Consider the following 26,406-nt stretch of genomic DNA (forward strand, 5'->3'; position numbering starts at 1 on the left):
CTATGAAGAATTTTTCAAACATAAAATGTTTCAGGTCATGAATGGTGTCTTGAGTAAGAAACATGCAAACTGGCAGCAATGATTGATGACAAACTGATGAAAGTATCAATGAGAGGTTGTGTCAGTCACGCTCAAATTCACTGGGCTTTCCCTGGAATTTGCTATAAGAAAATAGTTTTGGTTTGCAAACATTTCAGGTGATAAACAGCCTTCAGGAATAAATTAAATTTGTAAACTGAGGTTCCACTGTACCAGGGAGATTGATCTGACTTCTTTATCATCATCATCTTGTTACCACCACTGCTACTACCACCACCACCACCACCATTGCTGGCATGGGCTGGACAGTCTGACCAAAGCCGGCATCCTCTCCCAAAATTTGTGGATGTGTACTATTAGTGGAAACTAGTACCATTTTAGTGAAATTAAAGTAAAGCATCCAACTCAAAACTGCTTAAGTATTTAGTTTCCCGAAAACTTCATTATATTGGATAATGTAGTGCTAGGTATGTTGTTCTGGAAAATGAGGTTTGATTGTTCCAAGTGGAACACCTTTGAATGGAGATGAGGTCAGTTAGGGCTAGCCTAGGACTAAACATGCCATTGAAGTTAATAAGACAAGTATCAATAATATGCCAAAGTCAACTCTGTTGAGTGAATAAAAATAAAATCAATTATTGAACACCTCATAAAACATGATATTTAGTTGACAAAACATTTGATTTCAATGACTGACATATTTCGGTTGGACCATTTAGAATGGCCCAGCCCACTAATCCTTAAGTCAAAGTTTCAGGTGATCAGGAGAGCTGGATGCTACATCAGACACTTCATATTCTGCAACATTGCAAAGCATAAAGAAAAAAAATAATAAGTTGGATGCTTTACTTAAGGTTTCTATTGAACCTTAATTAATGACAACTGAAGGAAAACCTGGGTGTTTACTTGCAGTTATTTCCAGGAATGGGTCCAAATCTAAACAATCTCATCTCCAGTGACCTAACAGAACTTATAATTAAGACCTACACAATAGGTGCAGACATGGCTGTGTGGTGAGAAGCTTGCTTCCCAAGCACACAGTTCCATGCTCAGTCCCACTGCATGGCAACTTGGGCAAATGTCTTCCACTAGAGCCTTAGGCCAACCAAAGCCTTGTGAGTGGATTTGGTAGACAGAAACTGCCCATCATATATATATATAATGGGCTTCTTTCAGTTTCCATCTACCAAATCCACTCACAAGGTTTCGGTCAGACAGAGGCTATAGTAGAAGACATTTGCCAAAGGTACCATGTAGTGGGACTGAACCTAGAACCATGTGGTTGGGAAGTAAGCTTCTTATTTCATTATTGCCCACAAGGGGCTAAACACAGAGGGGACAAACAAGGACAGACAAAAGAATTAAGTCGATAACATTGACCCCAGTGCGTAACTACTACTTAATTTATCGACCCCGAAAGGATGAAAGGCAAAGTCGACCTTGGCGGAATTTGAACTCAGAACGTAACGGCAGACGAAATACCGCTAAGCATTTCACCTGGCGTGCTAACGTTTCTGCCAGCTCACTGCAAGCTTCTTACCACACAACCACGCCTGTGCATGTATGTGCATGTATGTGTGTGTGCATGTGTGTCTTTTTCTCTGTATTTGTCCCCCACTGCTGCTTGACAATTGGTGTAAGTGTATTTATGTCCCCATAACTTAGTGGTTTGACAAAAGATACCAATAGAATAAATAACGACTTCAAAAACAAAAAGTGCTGCTGCTAATTCATTTGACTAAAAATTCTACAAGGTGGTGATACAGCAAGTCTAATGACTGAAACAAGATAAAGGATATCTATACTTGTATTTTGACAGCAATTGATGGATTTTGTTGAAAACTTTAAATAAACATAAAACCTGGGGGTTTTTTTTTCCAGCTTACAGAAATAAAGGTACCACTTTCCTTTGACTTACATGTGTATTAGGAAGATTTGGGTTGTAGTAGCAGTAGTTGTAGTATTTTTAGAGGTGAAGAAGCTGATGTTATATGTATAACATCAGAGGTGTTTTCTCTTAGTTCTAAAATGGTTCTTATGTTCAACTGATATCTTTATACTAACAATTTACTCTGTTGAGAGGGCAGGGTACTTTCATACGACACACATTAGTTCCTGAGAAGCCTTTACAGTCAGTTCCCTAGCCTCAAACCATCCAAATTTGGTTTGTAGTTTATAACATTCTTGTAATTATTTTAAAATCTGGGTGTGTACTCACAATAACATTTGTGTATCATTATTTCTCTGTTTATGTACATCATGTTAATAAAACACCACAAATATATATAAACAAAATGATATATATACTTAGGTGTATAAATTTGTGTGTGTGTGTGTGAGTGGCTGTTGTTGTGTTTCAAGACGGCCCTATCTGCACAAGAATGTGTGCACTTGTATTGATGTGTTATGTTAAACGTTTATATCTTAATTGGTGAGTTTCTAAATATGTGTGTGTATGTGTGCGTACACACACACACATATATATACAAACACACACACACTCTTACATATGTACATGTGTGTGTATCTGTGAGGTCAGGAAAATCTTGCTACTAGTACCACATAATGCAGTACTACCCATTTCTTGGTCAGATGGTTGGCAATTAAACTGGGTACCCTCACCTGGCTTGCAAGGTGAGGAGGGTGTTGTGGACATTCTGCAGGACAAAAAACAGGATTTGTCAAAGGACAACTGAGCTCATTGTGAGCCAAGGGCCAGCCAAATGAGTGGTGACACAAAAACATCCTACAGATGGGGCTGTCAAACTGTGCAGCTGTCCCAAGACTGTAGACATGAAAACTCCTAACAAAGACATACTATGTTCTCGAGTTAGAGTAAATGTCCAAAAGTGATTTGTTGTAGAGTGAGAAAACATGAAAAAGTGGGCATTAAAACGAAACAAACAAACAAAAAAAAAAAAGGAAAATACCATCATCAGCTTTGTTTCAACAGCTACTTTTCCATGCTTGCATGGGTCAGACAAAATTCACTGAGGAAGAATGTCTACAACCAGATGCTCTACCTGTAGCTAACCTTTACCTACTTCTGTGTAAAGTAACACTTCCTCTAGTTCTTTAAACACAAACATCCAACGGCCAGACATGTTTTTACAGAATATTGCAAATGAATGTCACTACTTGTACAATTTCAAGATAAGGAGACATGAACACACATACACAAACACGTGTGTGCATGTATGTATATATTTACACACACACACATTGTTCAGTGAGTGTTTCTGTGCATTTGTATATGAATGCCTACATTCATATATAAATAAATATCAATGACTGTATGTGTGTGTACATGTGTGTGCAGATGTATATGCACACACATGTACTTCTGAGATTTACTGTTTATATAAGAGACTGTCAATAAATGTGTGTGTGTGTGTATGTGTGCATGCATAACAACTTGTATGTGTTCGTGTTAAACAAGTCTATATGAGAGTGTGTGCGTGTGTGTGTGTGTGCCTCAACTCGAATGTTGTTTATGTTTGTATTTGTGTATGCGTATGCATCAAACAAATGGCTATTTACAAATCCATTAAGAGACCAAAGTGTTGAAGAAGTCGAAATGCTGCCAAAAACCAGGATCAGGGGGAGGGGGCAGGGGGCAGGGGGAGGGCTGTGAAGGAAGAAATATCTGTGTAATTAGATTAGTTAAATATAAGCAGTGTTAATGTTGGTCGTCGGGCAAACGGACATACAGACAGACAGGCTAGACACTCAAAGGAGAAGACAAACTGACAACTGTGTAATGCTATCTTAAAAATCCGATTGGTTTAATTTGGGACAAACTACCACACAGTCACATGGTTCTGGGGTGGGTTATAGAAGTAGTGGAGAGGTACTTTTCTCCTTCGCTCCCTCTCTAAACCACCCTCAATTTGGTTTGTAAAATTGAATCTATAAAAGACCAACAGGTTTAGATTTTGTTTGTTTGCTTTGTCATCACCACTTGTACTACTGCCATTACGACCCGCAACCACCACCACAACTTCCATTGTTAGGAGGGTGGTGCAGAGAATGGGTTAAAGATATAAGCATATAACATTGGCAACTGCCATCTTATTAGCTTTAATTGTGTGTATGTGTGTGCATATGGACGGGATGTTGACAACTCAACCCTGAGTTTCATATGCATATATTGTATACACATACAAATTAGTCGTCAAATGGTGGATCCAGTTTAATAAATGCAAAACCATACATACATGCATACATACACACACGCACACATTCAAACATTTTTGTTTTCCATAATAGCTGGACAGATTATATATTTCATTTTATATATTTCATTTTATACTGAGAAGAAACTGAAATTTGTTTTTTATAAATTTTATAAAGCTTTTTGTCGTCAGATGCCCTTTCTCTTATCAACCCAAGTAAGGAACTTTTATTATTCCACAGATCTTCAAAAGCGCAATAAGATTGGTCAGAATGTTAGTAAGGAAAGTAAACCTCATATCACCATTTCATTCAGAGGTGGGGAGAAGTAGAGCCACCAAATGCCAGCATTAGTACACATACACACACACATACATACACACACAAAATGTACATATGTATGGTGACATTATAAGAATATAAGCCATCGTTCACATTATCGTGATTTTAGATTGCTCTACACTTCATTAATATTTTCATTTCTTCATTATCCCTAATCACCTCACTCATTAACTTATCAAATAAGTTGGCAAACTTAATCAGAAGCTACTTCTGCTTATTGTTCTGTCACTTGTTTCATAATTGGTGAACAATATCGTTTTTGGTATAGACTTATAACAGACTAATTCAAGGGTCACTAGAATTCAATGGGGGAGATGGACAAGAGAGTGCCTGTAATTCCATGCAAAAAACAAATATCTTGCCAACATTTATATCCCTTCTCAAAAGCCATATACAAACATCTCTCTCTCTCATATATATATATATATATATATATATCCATGACAGGCTTCAGCACAGTTTCCGTCTAATGAGATCTTAGTCACCTCAAGGTTAGAGAAGATACTTACCTAAGATACCACATAGTGTGATCAAAATATATTGTTATAAAGTAAATTTCTGAACTATGTGGCTACATCTACACCTATTTATTAAGTAGTTTTTGAGAATGTATATAAGTACATACGTGCAAGTATATATGCAGGTACACACACATATATAAATATATTGGTGTGTATGTCTCCAGTGCCAGTGACATGTGAGGGGCATCCATGCCAAAATAGACTGGAACCTGGTGTAGCTCTCTGGGTTATCATCTCCAGTCAATCTGTTTAACTCATACAAGCATGGGAAACAGACATTAAATGATGATGATATATATATACATACATACACACATTCATTCATAACTATCCATCCATATATACACACAGGTATGTCTTTTTGGCCATGCCTCCACTCCCTCTCCCAGCTGAGAGGTCATGCAGGTGCTAGTGCTATGTAAAATGCACTCAAGCTGGTGCCACATAAAAGCAATCAGCACACTCAGTAAAGTGGTTGGTGTTAGGAAGGGCATCCAGCCATAGAAACCATACCAAAACAAATGACTGGAGCCTGGGCAGCTCTTCTACTGGCCAGCACCTGTCAAACCATCCAACCCATGCTAGCATGGAAAATGGACATTAAATGATAACACACACACACGAGCATGTGTATATATAAGTGTGTGTGTGTGTGTGTGTGTGAATTCTTGTATGTATATGCACAAGTATGTAAAGCCTGTAGAATTCAGTACCTTACCCAACTATGTAAGGAAATTTTTGCAGTGAATTTGAACTTGAAACCTTTAAACTGGTGCTATCATAGTTTAAACACTCTTCCATTTTACATGGACAGTATTTCCACATCTACTTCCACTGAGATACAATAATCCTTATGTTTAGCCACTTCACATTTTTCTCTTAGTCTCTGCTACTACTCCACACAACATTCTTAGTCTCTAAAACTGTTCAATCATTTCATTTCACATTCTATAGAAATGGAATTTGGTCATTTCTGGATAGGTACAGTGGTTTCTGTTGAAAGGCCCTAGAGATGTGAGAATTATTGCCATCATGCTGTTAAATTTATTGAAATATTTGCCTTACATTAAATACATTTTTATCAAATTCTTAAAGTTCTCTTGTAAAATATATATTACTACCCAGCCATTTCTGCTTGCCATATCTTAGAGTCCACTTATTATAGATTTAGTAATGATGTGTTTGTGTATGTGGTTTGAATTCAACTATGGGCATGTTTAGCAAAAGAACAATTGTATTTATAAATAATGTGTGTGCTTGTGTGTATGTATAGTTATGTGTATACCTACACAGATGTGCATATATATTTGTGTGCATGTGCTTGTTAATGCACACAATAGCATGTATACAAGCATATGCATGTGTTTATACTGGCAATGTGCGTTATGTGTGTTGTGTGTAACTACATTTATAAGATTTTGCAAGAAGCCAAACTTACTCAAGATAACTACTGGTAACTGTGGAAAGAAGCCCTCTACTTACACACGAATATATGCACTTATCTCGTGACATGAAATGAAGATAGTTTACATAAGTAAAGAATTTAGATTTCAAGGATAATGTAATTCCTTGCAGTCTATCCCTCTCTCTGATTTCGTTCTTGTTTACAAATGTTCTCTTTCCTTATTTTCTCATTCCAGAAACTACAAATGGAACAGTTTCTGGTAACAAAAATAGCAGCAGAAGATCTCTGTTCCAAGTTTATGCAATAAACACAAGTAATTCACTCTCTGATTTTCACCAGCCAAGGCTGCAATACGGTGAATTAACCCATTAGACTTTAAACCGACCATATCTGGCCCAAATATTCTGCTTGTTTTATGTTCAAACCAGTGAGATCTGGCTTTTACAATGTCATTATAAATGCAAACCATCACATCATGAAAATCTGAAAACTAAAAGATAACTCATGGTTAATTAAAAACAATATTAATGACTGTGCATTTGACAGAGTGATCTGAATGCTAAAGAGTTCAACCAAAACACACATAATATACTACAAGTTATATTAATAGTGTAAAATTAATATTAATTCTAATCCCAAATTTCATTAAATCAACATTTCTGATTGTCCTGTAATCATTCATTTTCATTAGTTTCCCGTTTGATGTTTTAATAAACATTGTTATTGTTCACAGAACATGTGCGACCTGCTAGATTTGGTATAATTGTGAATTCATTTATATGGGTTTACAATAATAAATATCTTTAAATGAGATCTTTGATAATGTAATGCTTAATGATGGCTTTAGAATATAATATATTTATGCTGCAATATAAGATTTTGACCTGATAAACTACCTAACTTTTGTGTCATGCCTTCCAACCTCCCACTCACTCTGTCAGTAAATTAAAAAGTGTGTCATTGGACGGATTTCAATTTAGCCATGATTGTGCTTTAATTAACTTACAGCATTAGAATGCCACCAATAGATTATGTTGTTAACACCTCCTTGCATTTCTTGCAAAATCAGAATTTATTGTCAGCCAACAATGGAATCTAATGATGTATCCACCTATATTCATAATCAGGTTTCTTCTAAAGAGCATTCTGAATTGAAAACTTCACTCTCCTAACACTGGAGCCATTTCTATGAAAAATGCAAGTATTCAATTTTTCCTGGTTAAAACAGGAGATGGGGAGGAAAATAGAATTGAAGTTATTTCTATACATTTGGTGCCATAAGAAACCGCAGCTTGTTAGTTCAGAGAAGTAAGAATTATTGTAATGGTTCTTTGATTTTTTATTGGTTTCAGTCAGATTGCAGCCATGAAGAATTTTAGTCAAATTGACCCCAGCACTTATTCATGTTTTAAGCTTGATGCTTTATTATATCGATCTCTTTTTCAGAACTGCTAAGTTACTGGGACATAATCACATCAATACCAGCCGTCAAGCAGTGATGGGAGACAAACAGACAGAAACACACACACACACATTCATTTATATGTGTGTGTGCATGTGTATACATATATATGACAGGCTTCTTTCAGTCTCTGTCTACCAATTCCAGCCAGATGGCTTTGATTGGCCGAAGGGTATAGTAGAAGACACTTGGCCAAAGTGTCACACAGTGGCACTGAACCCAGAACCATGTTTTTGGGAAATAAACTTCTTACCACACAGCCAAGCCTAGAGGCAAAAAATAAAAACGATAAAAAACACATAATGGATACAATATGTTGGTAGGTTAATGGTTGAAGTGTGTTGGTGAGTAAAATATTTACCTGTCAGTCAGAGGGCCTTTTTTGGTCCAGCCTAAAATGTTTGGGCATATAACAAATATACCATTCATGATGAGTAGTTCTCTCATCTAGGAGTCATATGCACTTGCAGGTAGGAAGACCACTAAAGTCAGAAGGGACTAATGAATGACAACACCAACAGTAATAATAATGTCTTTATGTTCTGAGTTCAAATTCTGCCAAGGTCGATTTTACCTTTCATACTTTCGGTGTCGATAAATTAAGTACCAGTTGCATACTGGGGTCAATCTAATCGGCTGCCCCCCCTCCCCCAAATTTCAGCCCTTGTGCGTAGAGTAGAAAAGAATAATGATGGTTGAGGGGATGGGTAACTTGATTACATTACTCTATGTGATCAACTGGTGCATATCTTATCAACCCCAAAACAATGAAAGACAAAGTGAACCTCAGCAGAATTTGAGCTCAGAAGTTGGAGACAGACGAAATGCCACTAAGTACTTTACCCGGCACGGTAACGATTCTGCCAGCTCACCCCCTTAATAACAATAAGAAGGTTGATTTCAAAAGTTTGGTACAAGGCCAGCAGTTTCGTGTTCAACTGGTATTTATTTTATTGACACTGAAAGGATGAAAGGTAAACTTAGCTACGGCAGAATTTGAACTCGGGATGTAAAGACGGACGAAATGCCGCTAAGCATTTTGTCCGGTGTGCTAACGGTTTTATCAGCTCGTCGCCTTATCTGACATCAATAATAATAATAATAACTACAAGAATCCATTCTATAAAAGGCACAATGCCTGAAATATGTGGGGAAGGGACAGTCGATTACTTCACTTAATTTATCGACCCCGAAAGGATGAGAGTCAAAGTCGACCTCGGCGGAATTTGAACTCAGAACGTTAAAGACATACGAAATACCTATTTCTTTACTACCCACATGGGGCTAAACACAGAGGGGAGAAACAAGGACAGACAAACGGATTAAGTCGATTATATCGACCCCAGTGCGTAACTGGTACTTAATTTATCATCCCGGAAAAAGGATGAAAGGCAAAGTCGACTTCGGCGGAATTTGAACTCAGAACGTTAAAGACGGACAAAATACCGCCAAGCATTTCGTCCGGCATGCTAACAATTCTGTTATATGGGTCCACTGTAGAAACAAGGCTCGAAATGTTAGGGGAGGGCAACAGACAATTACATCAACCCCAGGGCTCAACTGGTACTTTACCAATCCCTAAAAGGGATGAAAGGCAAAGTCGACCTTGGTGGGATTTGAACTCAGAATATAGAAAGGCCGAAGGAAATCCGGTAAACCTTTCGTCCGACACGCAGCAATCCTGCCAACCTGTCCCCTCAATGGTTTCTGATAAAGGGGCACAAAACCAACATTTTGGGGAGGTGAAGGCAGTGATTACATCGACCCAAGTAATTGACTGCTAATTATGTGGGACAGTTTTTATAAAATGTATGTTATCACTAATTAATACGTAGGCAATCAGCTTAATGAGGGAGCTTCTGGTTGGGTGTTAGAAATAGCAACCAAATCTCCCTCAATTACATCCTTACTGTTTCACAAAAGGAACTGAAGTTCTTAGTTTTAGAGAAGCTGACTGAGAATAAAAGATGGAAGGGTCATAGTTCGGTTGTCTTTAATTGTGGTTTCAACAATTATAGCCATGAATACGAAGAAGTACTGTCCTGTATAATATATTAAATATTGTGATCCTAGGTACACCGTGTCTGAATAAATGGAAGATGGTACGGTTGGAACGTCTTTAATCATAAATTTCCTGAAACAAAAATGTCCTGCGGCTAAGCGACAATGAAAAATCCTCTAGTTTAATTACTGACCCGGTTTAATGTGTCTAAATACCCAAAAATTGGCCAAGTTTAAGAAACCTCCTTTGGCGACATTATTGTAAATTTTATTTTGGACGAATAAAAACTATTTTGGTCTTTTGTGTGTTAGAAAATGATTAAAGATTGCAAATACAAGTGTTATAAAACTGTATCAATAAAATATAGCAGATAAATATCAATAATATCGATATAATTACCAATTAATTGCCTTCACAGTTCCTCTCTTGCGAACAATCATCGATTTACCAGACAACAGAAATGGTCGTGCATTTCCGTCTATTTCCGTACACAACTTTCTTGAAAAACTGAGCCTTTTTCCACCCCTTTTTTTCTTGTTTTCGTCTCTCATAAATCAAGCAGTTTTTGTTTTTTATTGTTTCCAGCACTTTTTATAAATTTTTTTTCAAAAATATATTATTTTGTTTCCAAAACTTTCAATACAACCAATTGGTTACGAAATTTTAGCAACGTTTGATATAATGTCACTGACCGAACTCTTAATCTTGTTAATTCACTAATTGAGCAATTAACCGAATTATATATTCCCAACGGGATAATCTCCAACTATTTTTTGTTTTGTTTTAAATAAATTTTTGTCTAAAATAAAAAATAAAACGAATATAAAGGACTGTTTGCAACAACTGAGGCCATAGAAATGTCGGTAGCGAAGCAAGTCTTCTGTCGAAGGTGAAAATGAAGAAATGTAAAGATTCTGCTTGTTATCTTGTCTTCATTCGCCTTGATTGAAGAAGAAAATAAAATAAAAACAGAAATTCAAGGTAGATTTTTTAAAGATGGAAATTCAAGGAAAGAGAAGCGAAAAGACTGAAAAGAATTTAATATCGGTTTCACATTTTGACACAAGGCCAGCAATTTCAGAAGTGGGGGCTCAGTTGATTATATTGACCTCATTGTTCAACTGGTACTTATTTTATCGATCCGAAAAGGATGAAAACGGTTTAATATTGATGAAAGGGAAGTCATTTTCCTTACTTTGAGACTTTGTGTTTTTCTAGGAGCAGAAGGCAACATTGATTATATTTGGGGGGTCACAAAATTAGTTTTCATGTCTGACTCAACACGGAAAAGTCTGTTAATAAAATGTTCTTCCCGAAACAAACATTGGTTAATCAATATCACGTCTATTCGAGTATAATAATTCCATTCACATTTACAATGCTTTACAGGAATATTAAATCGATCCAATACTTCATTGGCATTTTATTTTATCGACCACTGAAGAACAAAAAGCAACGTTGACCTCAGCGGGATTTGAACTCAGAACATTAAAGACCATCACTAAACTCTGCAGGAATTTTGTCTCCGAATAAATCGCCTTCAAGACATTTTGGTTGCTCTCTGGCGATTTTATAGATCGACTGCAGCTTATTTCTGTAAAATAAACCACCTGTTAAGAACTTGTAGTCAATTCGATCAATTCTGTCCTTTCCTCAAAGTCTGTGATTCCGTGATTAGATTCTGTGATTCTGTGATTAGACATTTATTTTATTGATTAATTTTAATTTAATGTAAGAAAGCTCTGTAAATTGGAAGAAAATATCTGAAACATACAATAGAAGGAAACTCAGATATTGAATGAAATAGAATTCAAAGTTTCAGAATTAAACAACGGCGCTTTTACACACGCGCACACGACAAATGCTAGTTATATGAATTCTTTTTCTGCGATCTTTCGAATGTTGTACATATAAGAGAGCAGACAGTCAGCCAAACTACACGCTAGTTAAATGTTTAATAATCGATAATGCGTAAAATGTTTGATCGATTTTTCAAACTAGTGAAATATTATAATTTTAATATTAAATATAATAATTATTTCCATAATTTGGACAACTACACGACTGGACCATCGATTTAATTTGATTTCGTTTTGTTTCTTAAATACTTTAATATGAAGAGATTTTCTTTAATGGAAAACTAAATAAAAGTGATCTGCATTAAAAATAGAATCCAGCATAGGCCAAACGAGGGAATCCCTTATGGTCCCTGATAAAAGTACCCAAATGACCAAACGTAAAATAGTAAAACCCTAGCTTGTGGTTGGTTAGCTCCGTCAAAGGCATTCCAGCTGGAGCCATTTCATAAGTTTTCATGAACAGAATATCTAGAACTACATTTCTAGAGTACAGTAGAATATGACTCAACAGATATTTGCCTGCTATTTCTAGCAATAAAAACCCACCCAATGACATATGGTTCCCTTCTTCATTGTTGACTTCATTCAATCACCACACAGTCAAGATCTTCCTTTTTTGCTCTATGTAGTTTTTTTCTATTTTTCCTAAGTTTGTGATCATCCCTCTCACTATAAAACTTCAGTAATTCGTCTTTCTGTCATGCACTGTCTACTTCCAACACCATATTCTTCAGTGAGCCACCACACAGACACACCATGATCGAGTTTTTTCTAGTAACTTCACTTTCTGCGTTATTGACAATGATGTTTCCTTTTCTTTTTCTCACTGTTATCCATTGGAGTATCTGCAATTCCCTTTGACATTTTCAGGGTAAATTATATACAAGGTCACAAGAAACAACATGAAACAACAGCAAATAAATGTCTTCTTTCTACGAGTGCTGAGCCACAACTGACACTTGGTCATAAGTGGTGGCCGACCTGCCAAGCATTGCCGCATTATGCCTGAGTGAGCAGGTCACAGTGATCAGCTGTTTGTGCACCAAATGGCACCATTATGATGTGCTCATCTCTCCACAAAAGCATTCTATTTGGGGGACTTTCTGGGTTTTAGATTTCTGGATAAAGGATTGTGTACCTGTACAAGAAATTTTCTGTCAACTTCTACACCAATGGGCATCGTCTTTGGGAGTAAAATTCGGTCAGCATAGTTGTTGTTGAAGTTGAAATAGTTTCAAACAGTCAGGTAACAGCTACTCTTTCCTTTTTTCAAGAAACTTTCCAACTTTGATCCAATCGCAATTGTGGTTGCTAATAAAATATCAGGATAATCTTGGGTGTTTTTCTCTTTCCCACACTAATGTTTAATTTGATAATTTTCACTTTTCATAAAAATGTCGAAATTGGTGCTAATTGAGTAATGCTTAATTTCAATAATTTCTTCTCTTTGATTGCATGGTGTATAAATATATCAGGAAGAGTGCCATTCCAGAAGATGATGAAGAAGCTATTGAGAATCTTTTATGTCGTTTTCATATTAAGTCGGGTTTCATTAATTTCATATCATTAATTTCTGGAGAACTGAAGAGGTAAATTTATCTTGTCTTCTCTTATTCATTTTGCCCCATCTAAATCCGTCTTGTATCTGCTCAAAGGGAACGGTGATAGTTTTCTGAAATAGTGTTTTCAATATGTTAGTGTTTTTAGTGCATTTAAAGGTCATTTGCTCAGCTGGTATAGTTTTTGTAAGCTAGTGAACATTTGCAAGAATATTTTTCCTCAATGTCAAAAATGCAGTAAATATTACTTATTGACCGCTCTCCCTGCCCCCACCTAATGGGATCCATATTCCGGGCTGGGTTCTTCATGAAATACTTTTGCTGAAACAGGCCATCACGACTTTTCCTGGACTCTTTTTATTATTTATATCTAATTGCAAGGTAGCACTCTGGTAGAATCATTAACAGGTCATATAAAATATTTAACAGCATTTCTTCCAGCTCTTTACATTCTGAGTTCAAATTCCTCCGAGGTCGACTTTGCCTTTCGTCCTTTCAAAGTCGATAAATTAGATATCAGGAATTGAAGTAGTCACTTTTACCCACTCCCTTAAAATTGCTAGCCTTATGCCAAACTTACAAAGAATTAATATTTAATGATGTTGCTTTATATAATTTAAATGCAGGATTCCACCCCACCTCTGTCTGTCTCTGTCTCTGTCTGTCTGTCTGTCTCTCTCTCTCTCTCTCTCTCTCTCTCTCTCTCTCTCTCTCTCTCTCTCTCTCTCTCTCTCTCTCTCTCTCTCTCTCTGTATCTTGATTAACAAATGAAATGGAGAAAATTTATACAGAAATTCTTCAGCATGTCTACTAGTCTTAATGTATAAATAATGTAACAATTTGCAGCTTTTACTCCTGGAAAAGGTCATTTTGTATGTTTGCCGTATCTCCTAGAAAGTAAGGCGGAGTCTAGCATCTCTGATTATGCAGTTAGTATTTGTGTTCACATGGCAACTCTGGTTAAAATTTCTGGCACTTTAATGTATCAACAAACTGTGCTATCACTTTACAGTCTTTCAAGTATTTTTTCTAGTTTCAGAAACAACAATCTCAGATTCCCAAACACTTGGTATGGACGATTATTTTACTGAAAAACGAGATTATAATTGTTTCAAATTTTGAGACCAGTTCAGCAATTTAAGCCGGTGGGGTTAATTCATTAAATCTACCCAGAAATCCTTTCTACTATAAACACAAGACCTGAGATTTTATATAATGGGGCTGGTCAATTACATGAACCTTATTGTTTGACTGGCACCAATTTCATTGACCCCAAAATGAAAGACAAAGTTGGCCTTGTCGGAATTTGAACTGAGAATGCAAAGATGGACAAAATGCCGCTGAGCATTTGGTCTGGCATGCTAAGTTCTGCAAGCTTGCTGATTTAGTAATAATAATTACATTCTCCATGTTTTAAAATGTTTACATAAAATGATTTCATGCTTATAACAAACCATTATAATATCAAATTTCAATCTAATCTAAAAACAAGTTCGATCCCAGGTTATATTTCAACTTATTAACAACCTAATCACAAATAGTAACGACAAAATCAAACAGCTGTTGTCCTGTGGAAACAACAAATTAATTCATCATGAACTGTCTGTCCGGACAGTGGTGGCCATTCAAAACCAGTGATTTATGGACTGAAACAGAAATAGTAATAATATACACAGTTGAGGATGGTTATAATTGTGAATCAGATCTTGGCTAATATGTTACTATAATCAACAACACACGGAAGCCTTTTGTTCTCTCATCTTGCTCAATAAACCACAACCGAAATGTGGAGGAAAATGATATTTTTCAAAGTTACTTGGCAGCTGTGTTGTTGTTAATGGAAATGTGATAAAATATATCGTCTGTTAGAACAGTTGTGAAAGTGACAGACAAATTGTAGGGTTTAATAAAATCGATTTTTTAGTTTTTTTCCTTGTTTTTAGCCTTGTCCAACACTCATGGCAGAGAAAAGATAATTATGTGGAAGCAAAGTGTATTTTCGGAGTTGGACTTGAATTTAATCTGAGAATCATTCTCTGACCAAAGTTCACCAGGGAATCATGAAATGGCACGTACTGGGATTCATTGGAATGTTTTTTTAAAATGTTTCATTCATGCATATATTCACCTGATGGAAACAGTTTTTTCCACATGATGTAATCACTCCATTCATCAAAAGAAAAAAAAGTCTATAACAGCTGTAGTGAGTGAACCACTTTCCATCGGTTATATATTGTGTGTGTATATATATATATATATATATATAGCAGCCAAGATCTGACTCTAAAACCACATTAAATGTTCATACAGCACATGAAGTAATATTATCCAGTAATTTTTTACTAGTTTTATTTTGTCTTTTTGTCTTCTCTTCTTGTGCTGTACGGGCATTTAATGTGGTTTTAGAGTCAGATCTTCGCTGCTATTTTCAGCATGGCAGTATCTTGTAGATACCCTAAATTATAATTTTAATAATAATTATTACCTTTGAAGGTTTTTTATTTCCATGCTGGCCACATGATAAGATCGTTATTTAATTTAAATTAACGATCTTATCCTTATTTATTTATATATATATATATATAAATTTATATAAATAAGGATAAGATCATTATTTAAAATACCAATCATATCAAGTGGCTGGCATGGGAATAAAAACCTCATAGGTAATAATTATTATTAAAATTATATATATATATATACATAGACACACACGCATATATATATAGATATATATAGTCCAACCCATGCTAGCATGGAAAGCGGACGCTAAACGAAGATGATGAAGATGATATATATATTATATACACACACATGTACATATGTGTGTGTGTCTTTGTGTCTGGTTGTCTCCCACCACCACTTCACAACCAGTGTTAGTGTATTTATGTCCCTCGAACTGAGCAGTTTGGCAAAAGAAACTGAAAGAATAAGTACCAGGCTCTTAAAAAGCAATAAGTAATGGGGTTGATTCACTCTACCAAAATTCTTCAAGGTGGTGCCCCAGCATGGCCACAGTCTAATGACTGAAACAAGGAAAAGATAAAAGACACGCAATAAGTGATAGAAGATGTCTGCAAGTATTGTTTATATCTTTTAAAACAGCTTGTTTGAAAAATTAAAGTAAAAAGAACTCAGTTTAGTCATATTCTTGACATAATTTCCCATATTCCATGACTATTTCTGCTAATTCTTTACTATTTTATTATTTAATTTTTTTTTCTTTATTCTATTCTGGTGATAAAAAAAACTTCGTTTATCATATTTTACTTGTTTGCACTGACAGATTCCTTCGTGAACTTTGGTAACAATGACATTTCTGTCTTTCAAATATCAAAAAAAGACCTTGTGTATTTCACACACACATAGCCAGAGGGGATTCGACCAATTTGAATAACCTCCACCATCACCCCCCCCCCATTACCTATGATTATTATCTGACATTTATTTTGAGTCTTCACAAACTACACAGCTAATTATGATAGATCCCTAATTAGTAATTTAGTCCCTTGCTTGAAATTTTAGCTAAACCCATTTGTTTAAGAAGGAATTGGTTATATTCAAAAGTCAGAGAAAAAAAATTAAAAGCAGGCAATTTATATTTTGACCTGCATTTTACCATAAATTATTACATTCTCTAGATTTTAGTTGCTTTTTCTTTTCATTTTTGAAGATTTTATTTGAAGGAATGAGATTTTTATTTACTTATATTGTGTGTGTGTCAGAGGTATGGTGCAGGCTCTACCACATATTCTAACCATTTTATGTTCAAACTAGCCAGTTCAGGCTTCTCACACCTACCCGACACAATGTCATTATAAAAATAAACAATCACATCACTGAAACCTCAAAACAGCAAAATAATTCATGATTAATTCAAAACTATGAACAAATAAGCATAACACTCGACAGAGTGATGTGAATGCTGAACGGTTAAACTCTATCACATCGTTTCACCATTAACCGAATTAAAGAGAAAAATAGATTCTCACAAAGCAATAATTTCAAGACAAAAAAAAAAGTGCTTCTTATTTTCAGAACTAACCATATCGAAGTTGTGAGGAGGTCAGTAACCTTAAATAGATTGGCAATGATATCACAGAAGTAAATGTTCCGTGCTACCGATTCCTCAAGCAGTTTTCAGTCTTCAGTTCTTCTGTGTATCTTCAAAAACTTAGAATTGATTACAGTTTTACAAATACAAAAGACGTTGGCAAAGATGTCTGTTTGTGTTCTTTTAAACCAGACAATTCTATGATTGATTGGAGATGAAATTACTGGTTCTCATCAAGGATTTTAATTTTGGTGCAGCAGATATACTTTAACCTTGGTGACATTAGATCTGCTTAACCTTTGTCATATCATAAAATAGAATATTAGTTTGTTTCTTTTTTTCTTTCTGGTTTTAATGCTTATTTATGAGTGACAAGTCTGTGTTGCTTCTTCAGAAATGGATATATATATATATATATATATATACCTGTTTGTGTCTGCCTTCCAATTGCTGTTTTTACTGAGATCTCCCTTTTTAGTAGAAGAAATAGCTATAACTCTTTGACTGCTATTTCTAAATTCGGTATGTGGTAAGGCAATTCGTTGCTAAACCCTTTATTGCTTACTATATATATATATATATATATATATATATTATATATATATATATATGTATCATCATCGTTTAGCGTCCGTTTTCCATGCTAGCATGGGTTGGACGGGTCAACTGGGGTCTGTGAAGCTGGAAGGCTTCGTCAGGCCAGTCAGATCTGGCAGTGTTTCTACGGCTGGATGCCCTTCCTAACGCCAACCACTCCGCGAGTGTAGTGGGTGTTTTTTACGTGCCACCTGCACACATATATATATAATATATATATATATATATATATATATATATATATATATATATATATATGTATATAATATATGCACACACAGATATTTTGAATACTCTGTCAAAATTACAAGGAAAGGTGATCATGCTAGGTTATCGTTGTGTGCACAAATGTACAAACACACACAGACACACACACATATGGCACAGACATGGTTGTATGGTAAGAAGTTTGCTTTTCAACCACATGGTTCTGGGTTCATTCCCAGTGTGTGGCATCCTGGGCTTGTGTCTTCTACTATATTCTTGAGCCAACAAAAGCCTTGTGAGTGGATTTGGTTGACAGAAACTGAAAGACAGCCATCATTCCCTTTGGCCACGCATATCAAACTCGGTTCCTTATTTATTTGAATTCACTAATTACACTGGTCAACAAAATTTGAAATCAGCATAAATAATTAGTCTAAAACTAATTACACTGGTCAACAAAATTAAAATTTCAGGCAATATTTACGGGGAACACCGTATCAGGGCAAAAAGCAACTGAAAAAAGAGACAGTACTAGTGAGAGGAGCAACTTCAGGAATGGGTAAAGCTGCTGCTTCTGAGTTTGCTTCAAGAGGAGCTCATGTCATAATGGCATGTCGGGATATTGAAGCTGGCCAAAAAATTGCCCAGGAAATCCAGAAAAAGACAAATAATACTAATATGACAGCTTTACATTGTGATCTAAGTTCCCTTGATTCTGTTCGGAAGTTTGTTGAAGAATTTAAAAAATGTGAATCTCAGCTGCACATTCTTATTAATAATGCTGGTGTGATGATGTGTCCAAAAACCTTGTCTACAGATAAATTTGAGATGCAGTTTGCTGTGAATTACCTGGGGCCGTTTTTGCTTACACATCTTTTACTGGATACCATGAAAGCCTCAGCACCAACTCATATTGTCAACATCACAGCACATGCCCACCAACTGGGAAGCATAAATTTTGATGATTTAAACCATGATGAAGATTATAACCCTGGGCATGCTTATGCACAGTTCAAGTTGGCAGTTGCTATGTTTACTATAACATTGGTAAAATACTTGGAAGGTAGTCAAGTGATCGTTAACTGTATAAATCCAGGAATTATAAACACCAATTTATACTGCCATATGCCTTTCCGTGCACATTCTTTTATCAATATGTGTTTTTCATCATTTATATGGTACATGTTCCAGAAACCAGAAGATGGAATCAACACAATGATGTTTTGTGCTCTTGAAGATGCCTTAGGAAATACAAGTGGAAAATATTTTGTAGAATGTTGTCCAGTTAATTGGCACGAGACTACTCAGGATGAAGATATCCAGAAAAAATTATGGGAAGAAAGTTTGAAATGGGCAGATTTAAAATTGAAAAGTTGAATAATGTTCTTTACTGCTTTTGCCTCTCACTAGAGCATAGCTATACACAAACACGCACAAACACATATACATATTAACACAAAAGTTTTGGTTTCCATCAGTTTTGAAATGGTACTTGATTTCTCTCTTTATTTTTTTACTCTAGAATGTTTTTAATTTGATATTTTGATATTTTTTTTTCATTTTCAAACTCTTAGTAATTATTTAAATGCCTGAAATATGTTGTTGATAAGATTTACATATAATATTTCAGACAAATAACTCTTCTTTAGCTCGTATAGTTATACCCCATTCACAATATTTACATCTGCATTACATTGTGGTTTCTTTTTTTTATTACAATATTTACAATAGAATCGATCTGATCTCTGATTGTCATCAAGTTCCATTCTCCAGATCATATATGTGGTTGGGTCATGATTGGGTTGCAGCTAGGAATTTTTATCACTAAAGTAAGTGAAACAGCATTCTTGTCTCTAAGCTTACTTTTAGTCTATAAATAATGGCTCCTAGATAAAATTCAGTCTAGAATTATGCGTACACATCCATGAATGAAACACCTGATGGTGATGATTTGAGATCAAGCTAATTGTAAAACCATGTAAATATTAAGTATGCACACTAAAGATGAAGTCAATAGCTTGTAAAATTATAATTTTTGTTACTAGCCACATTATTTCTGTTATACTGTTGATTGAATCATTTATCAAACTGACAATTATCTCCAAATTCATTCTAAAGCAATGATTATTATTATCATCATCACCATCACCATCATTATTATTATTATTATTATTGTTCTTGTAGCTTCTGCTGAATTACTTTCACTTTCCATCTCTTAAAAAATATTTCTGTTGCTTGATTGACTTCACTAAAGGAACTTATATACACATGTATGCACACATGTGCACACTTTTGTCTACAAATATGCAAGCAGACATACACATGTGCATATATATACTGTACAATCTTCACAATAGAATGCCTTTATTTCAATTTTTTGGGGGTTCTGTGCCAGACCATGTCTTCTCTGACAGACAGGCCTCTTGATCAGGACAGATTTCTGCATTATTTGGGGCAATTTATAATGCATCAATAAACTAAGTTTTTTTATTTTCCACTTGGTGCATAGATGTAAAGATTTCTCTTAGCTTGCTGCTGATGCTTTGTAAGGGTTTTTATTCTTTGTTGCCCTAATGAAATTCCTGACATACACACACACACACACACACACACACACACACACACCATGAGCAATATACATATATGAAGAATGTGAGAAAGTGGTAAATATATATAGAGAGGGGGAAAGTTTACAATGAAAAAAGCATAACTGAAAGAGGTAGACAAATAGAGGAAGAAATCTTTTCTGTTGCTGTCACAGATTTTAAAGTTTTAAAATTAAGTGAAAATTTCAAATTTGGTATATTGATGTACTGTTTCATGTGAATTTGATTTTGTGATTCATTTATTCCAGAAAAATTTAACAAAAATGTTATAGAGGTTTAAAGTTTGATAAATTTTATCTTGTCAGAAAACAGGATTTGGAAGGTAGCATTTCGTAAGCAATAGTTGTCTATCATAAATTGAAAATAAACATTACAAAATGATGTTTTAAACAAAATGAAAGCAGTTTCATGTCATGAAGAGAGAGAGAGAGAGACACCCTAATGAAATTTCCTACACACACACACTGACTCACAAACACACACATACTCACAGTGTGAGAGATATACATACACAGAGAGTTAGAAAGGTGAAGATATAAACAAAATGAAAGCGATTACATATCATATGAAGAGAGAGAGAGAGAGAGAGAGAGGGACAGCATGTGTGAGAGAGATACATATACAGAGAGTGATAGGGTGGTAAATATATTTAGAGAGGGGAAGGCATAAAAGAGAGAGCCTCGTGGAAACAGATTAGAGAGTGGGAGATTTGTTGATCTAAAAGGTGGATTATTTCTTGTAACAAATTATATTTTTTGATTAATCATTACTGAATACTCTTCCATTGAGATGCAGATTTTGAAAATCAAATCAGGTTTTCCCATAGACACACTATTTTGGAGTCTTTTTGGGTTATACACATACATACACACTCTATGAGGAATGTATGTATGTATATACATATACATCAAGTACCTACTGTGTGTTGTATTTATATACTCAGAGTAGATAGTACTCAGTAATAAAGTAACTTAACAAAAGCCCACATCTAGCAACTTCAAATATACACCATATATGTGTGTGTGTATACACACACATGAATATATATATATATATATATATATATATATATATATATATATGGCTTGTGTTAGAAATACCAGCGATTATAATTATTTTTATTTTATCGCAATTTGATTTGTTTACATATTTCTCGATAATTTGAGCGCTAGACGATATACCAGAAATCCCTAGTTTTGTCGGGACGTTCGGAGTCTGCGCAGTGACATGATTAGTTAGAGAGAGTAAATCATTAGAAGCACATGCTTCTAGTGAGTTAGGATCTCAGAAAAACAGGGCTCTCACTGACGAATTCTCCCTGAGCAAATAAATTATCTTTATTGCTGAAAAGAAAGAAACTGCAGTCTGAGAATAACCGAGTTAGTAAATGTTTTTATCTTCATTTCACTAAATTTATCAAGCTTCTGTGTTCCTAGCACATATTTCGCCTTAATGTACTGATATATGGAAAATATATGGCTTGTGTTAGAAATACCAGCGATTATAATTATTTTTATTTTATCGCAATTTGATTTGTTTATATATATATATATACAGCTGTAGAAACCATATTGAATCACACTGGAGTCTGGTGCAGCCTTCCAGTTTGCTAGAGCTGGTCAAACCGTCCAACCCATGCCAGCAGGGTAAAGAAAAAAAGAAGAAAAAAAAAGGAAAAAAAAAAGACAAGGCTTTGGTCGGCCCGAGACTATAGTAGACGATGCAGTGGGATTGAACCCAGAGCCATGTGTCACAGCAATCTTATTTTGTGACACATTTAAACAACCAATGGACATCTCGCATTCAAACGACATTGATCTTTGCCTTTTATCATTTAAGAAGACTTGTTATGATTCTGATAACATTTACGTAGAAGTTGTGGAAGGATACGAACATAGAGTGTGCGGCTTATATATATAGACATACGGTGGAATATCTTGGTTATTTCAAGTCACATCTTCAGAAGAAATGATGAAGTATTTGTTCATCAGTCTACCGGCGCTGTTAGAAATACCAGCGATTATAATTATTTTTATTTTATCGCAATTTGATTTGTTTATATATATATATATACAGCTGTAGAAACCATATTGAATCACACTGGAGTCTGGTGCAGCCTTCCAGTTTGCTAGAGCTGGTCAAACCGTCCAACCCATGCCAGCAGGGTAAAGAAAAAAAGAAGAAAAAAAAAGAAAAAAAAAGGAAAAAAAAAAGACAAGGCTTTGGTCGGCCCGAGACTATAGTAGACGATGCAGTGGGATTGAACCCAGAGCCATGTGTCACAGCAATCTTATTTTGTGACACATTTAAACAACCAATGGACATCTCGCATTCAAACGACATTGATCTTTGCCTTTTATCATTTAAGAAGACTTGTTATGATTCTGATAACATTTACGTAGAAGTTGTGGAAGGATACGAACATAGAGTGTGCGGCTTATATATATAGACATACGGTGGAATATCTTGGTTATTTCAAGTCACATCTTCAGAAGAAATGATGAAGTATTTGTTCATCAGTCTACCGGCGCTGTACACTGTTTTGTTTTTACCGATAGTTAATGGTAAAAATATTCTATACTTAGCATGGCCTTTCTGTAGCCACGTAAACCCAATGATTTCTATAGCAAACGAATTATCAAAGTATGGACACAATAACTATTTTATACTAAATACAAAACTCACTAAAACTTTCCAAAAGGAACAAAACATGAATATCCTTTCCATGGACGAGATCCCAGAACTTAGAAAAACCTTTTCTCACGCACAGCAGAAAATAGTATCAAAACGAATATTTGTGATAAGAAGGGTTTTGACTTTAATTCCTCTGATATGTGATAGAATTCTGAAGGATGAGAAATGGATCGAAACCCTGCGAGCGGTCAATGCTAGTTTAGCTGTTATTAATGGACTGTTTTCGACAAATTGTCTTACAATAATTGCCCGTCAATTGTCAATTCCATTTGTTCTCACAGGATCTGAGATATTTCCTAGTCTTCATCGCATTCCATGGCTTCCCAATGTTTTTCCAAATAGTTTCATCGGATCCTCGAGCAAGACGACATATTCGGAAAAGATAATCAATACTTTGGTTGCTCTTGTAGACTACACCATTCCTCCTATTGGAGCGCCTGTACACAGCGTCAAGACATATGCGAAAGACGAACCTGATATTTCATTCACAGATTTGCTACATCAGGCACAATTTTATCTTATTGAAAAAGATGTACTTCTAGATTATCCTCTACCACAACTTCCAAATGTAAGATACGTTGGTGGTCTAGCTACAAAACGATCATTGCCTTTGAAGGGAGAATTAGTGAAATTCGTAAATGCGTCGAAGAATGGAATAGTTGTGGTGTCATTTGGCAGTAATATCAAGGATTTCCCTGTTGTTCAATTAGAAAAACTACAAACTGCATTGAAACAAATAAAATATGATGTTGTGTGGAGACAGGAGAAAACATCGTTTTCTCATAAGAATATTTATATCAGTGATTGGGTACCACAAAACGATCTGCTTGGCCATCCTAAGACAAAATTATTTGTTACTCATTGTGGGAACAGCGGTCAGTTTGAAGCTTTGTTCCATGGGGTGCCAATGCTGGGGATACCTTTGTTTTTAGACCAGTTTTATAACTCTCGCAGAATGACCGAGAAAGGATACGGATTGTCTCTAGACATAGAGAACTTTACTCCGGAGGAATTAATAGAGAAAATAAACGAACTAATTGAAAACAAAACATATTCTGAGAAAATTAAAAGAGCGAGTGAAATATTTCACTCCCGACCCGAATATCCAGCGAAGAAATCAGCCCGACACATTGATCACATCTTGAAATACGGTGGAGAATATTTAAAGTCTCCGTGTCAAGGCAGTCGATTGTATGAATTTTTAATGATCGATGTATTGGCTCCTATATTTGCAGTAATATCACTTTTGATATATTTGACCTGTCTAATTGGGAAAAAATGTTTAACTATTTTTTGTAAGAAGAAAACGAAGGTTGACTAAATTATGTTTTGGTAAGCTTAAATACGTAGGCTAATTATTTTTGCTAATTTCAATTTGTTTTAGACTAATTATTTATGCTAATTTCAAAATTTCACTCCATTTGTATGCATCACGTATCAGTTTTTCAGTAGATACATGCAAATATTTACATATTTGTATTTATATGAAATCATTAACGTAATAAATAAGGAGATATTATTTTTAGAAAGTAAATGAGTTTATTGAGTTAAAAAATCATCACTCTCATTCTACAAAGAGTGAATACACAAATAAAATGGGTCGGACAAACCGACAAAGTTAGAACAACAGAGTTAGGAACATTGTGATTTGTATTTCCTGCAGTGTTCCTGATCTGATTGGTCATGGTAAAGTGTCAGCCAGCATACTGTCACTCCAGAAGCCTTGGTACCATTTCTCCATAGCAGTAATGTCCTAGTGAAATCTTTCACCATGTTCATCAGACACTGCTCCAAGGTTGTCTGTAAAGAAATCCAGATGGGAGTCCAAGAAGTGAACTTTCAGTGACAACCGACAACTCATTGCTGAGTAATATTTCAAAAGATTTTTGAGATCCATTTCCTTCTTATTGCTCAAGAAATTCTCACAGATCCAATTGAAAACATTCCAGGCAAGCAATTCCAGTTCATACAGTGTTGTCTTGAAGTTGGCATCTTTGAGTACTTCTCTAATTTGGCGTCTGACAAAGACGCCCTCTTTCAACTTTGCCTGTGTGATTTTGGGAAACTTTTCTGCAATATACTCAAACCCTCTGGAATTTCTTGTCTCAAGTGTCTTTACAAATTATTTCATCAGTCCAAGCTTTATATGCAAAGGAGGCAATAAGACATTACATGGATCTACCAGATGTAATGTACATTTGCTTATGCAAATGGCACCCGAGCCAGTAACATGTGAAAGCACCCATTACACTCTCGGATTGGTTGGCATTAGGAAGGGCATCCAGCCATTCATGACACTAGACAGTCCTGGCTGGTATGATGTTCTTGTCTGCTAGTTTGATTCCGAATAATGTCTGTCAGCTGCTCTACTATCACACAGACACAAGAAACAACAGCATTTTATGAAACCCGACTGCATTCCCATTAACATTCCAATGGGTTTTAAATTTCCACACATGTTCCATGAGTGTCTTTCATAGGCATGAAGTAAAAATTTCCATAGTCTCATATGATTCATGAAGATGGAGTGTGCAATAGGAATGGAGGGCTTCAAATTACCATTATAGAGAAGTACGGGTTTTGAATTTCGTTTTGAAGAATCAAGAAACAAACACCACTCGGCAGGATCATGGTTTTGTGGATAAACAATGGAAAAGTCCATCAATGTCAGTGCAAAAGCAAAGTGGGTCTTCGACAGAAAAACATGTTTGTGGAACATTTCTCTGCTGAAAATCAGTTATACGAACACCGTGCTGCAGCAGATACTTCTCCTTCAGACTTGATGCCAGCAGTTCTGCTTTATCTTTTGAGAGGGATACGTCTCTGACAAGTTCAGCTTGGGAAAATTTCTGAGGTTCAAAGCTATCATCATCAGCCACATAATCT

At 35.4% G+C, this 26,406-nt stretch overlaps 2 protein-coding genes across 2 annotated transcripts; both read left to right on the plus strand.

Annotated features, from left to right (window-relative positions):
* The first annotated feature begins 13,258 nt into the window (after positions 1–13,258).
* LOC115224471 (retinol dehydrogenase 13-like) lies at positions 13,259–19,786 on the plus strand. Its single transcript, XM_029795381.2, has 2 exons — positions 13,259–13,392; positions 18,694–19,786. The coding sequence occupies exons 1-2, from the start codon at positions 13,259–13,261 to the stop codon at positions 19,595–19,597; spliced, it is 1,038 nt and encodes a 345-aa protein (XP_029651241.1). The 3' UTR covers positions 19,598–19,786.
* Positions 19,787–23,440: 3,654 nt separating this feature from the next.
* Positions 23,441–24,853, plus strand: LOC115224472 (UDP-glucuronosyltransferase 2A1-like). Its single transcript, XM_029795382.2, has one exon. The coding sequence runs from the start codon at positions 23,441–23,443 to the stop codon at positions 24,839–24,841; it is 1,401 nt and encodes a 466-aa protein (XP_029651242.1). The 3' UTR covers positions 24,842–24,853.
* Positions 24,854–26,406: the final 1,553 nt, after the last annotated feature.

Source organism: Octopus sinensis, linkage group LG25 (assembly GCF_006345805.1).
Source record: "Octopus sinensis linkage group LG25, ASM634580v1, whole genome shotgun sequence".
In the NCBI taxonomy this organism is placed as follows: Eukaryota; Metazoa; Mollusca; class Cephalopoda; order Octopoda; family Octopodidae; genus Octopus; species Octopus sinensis.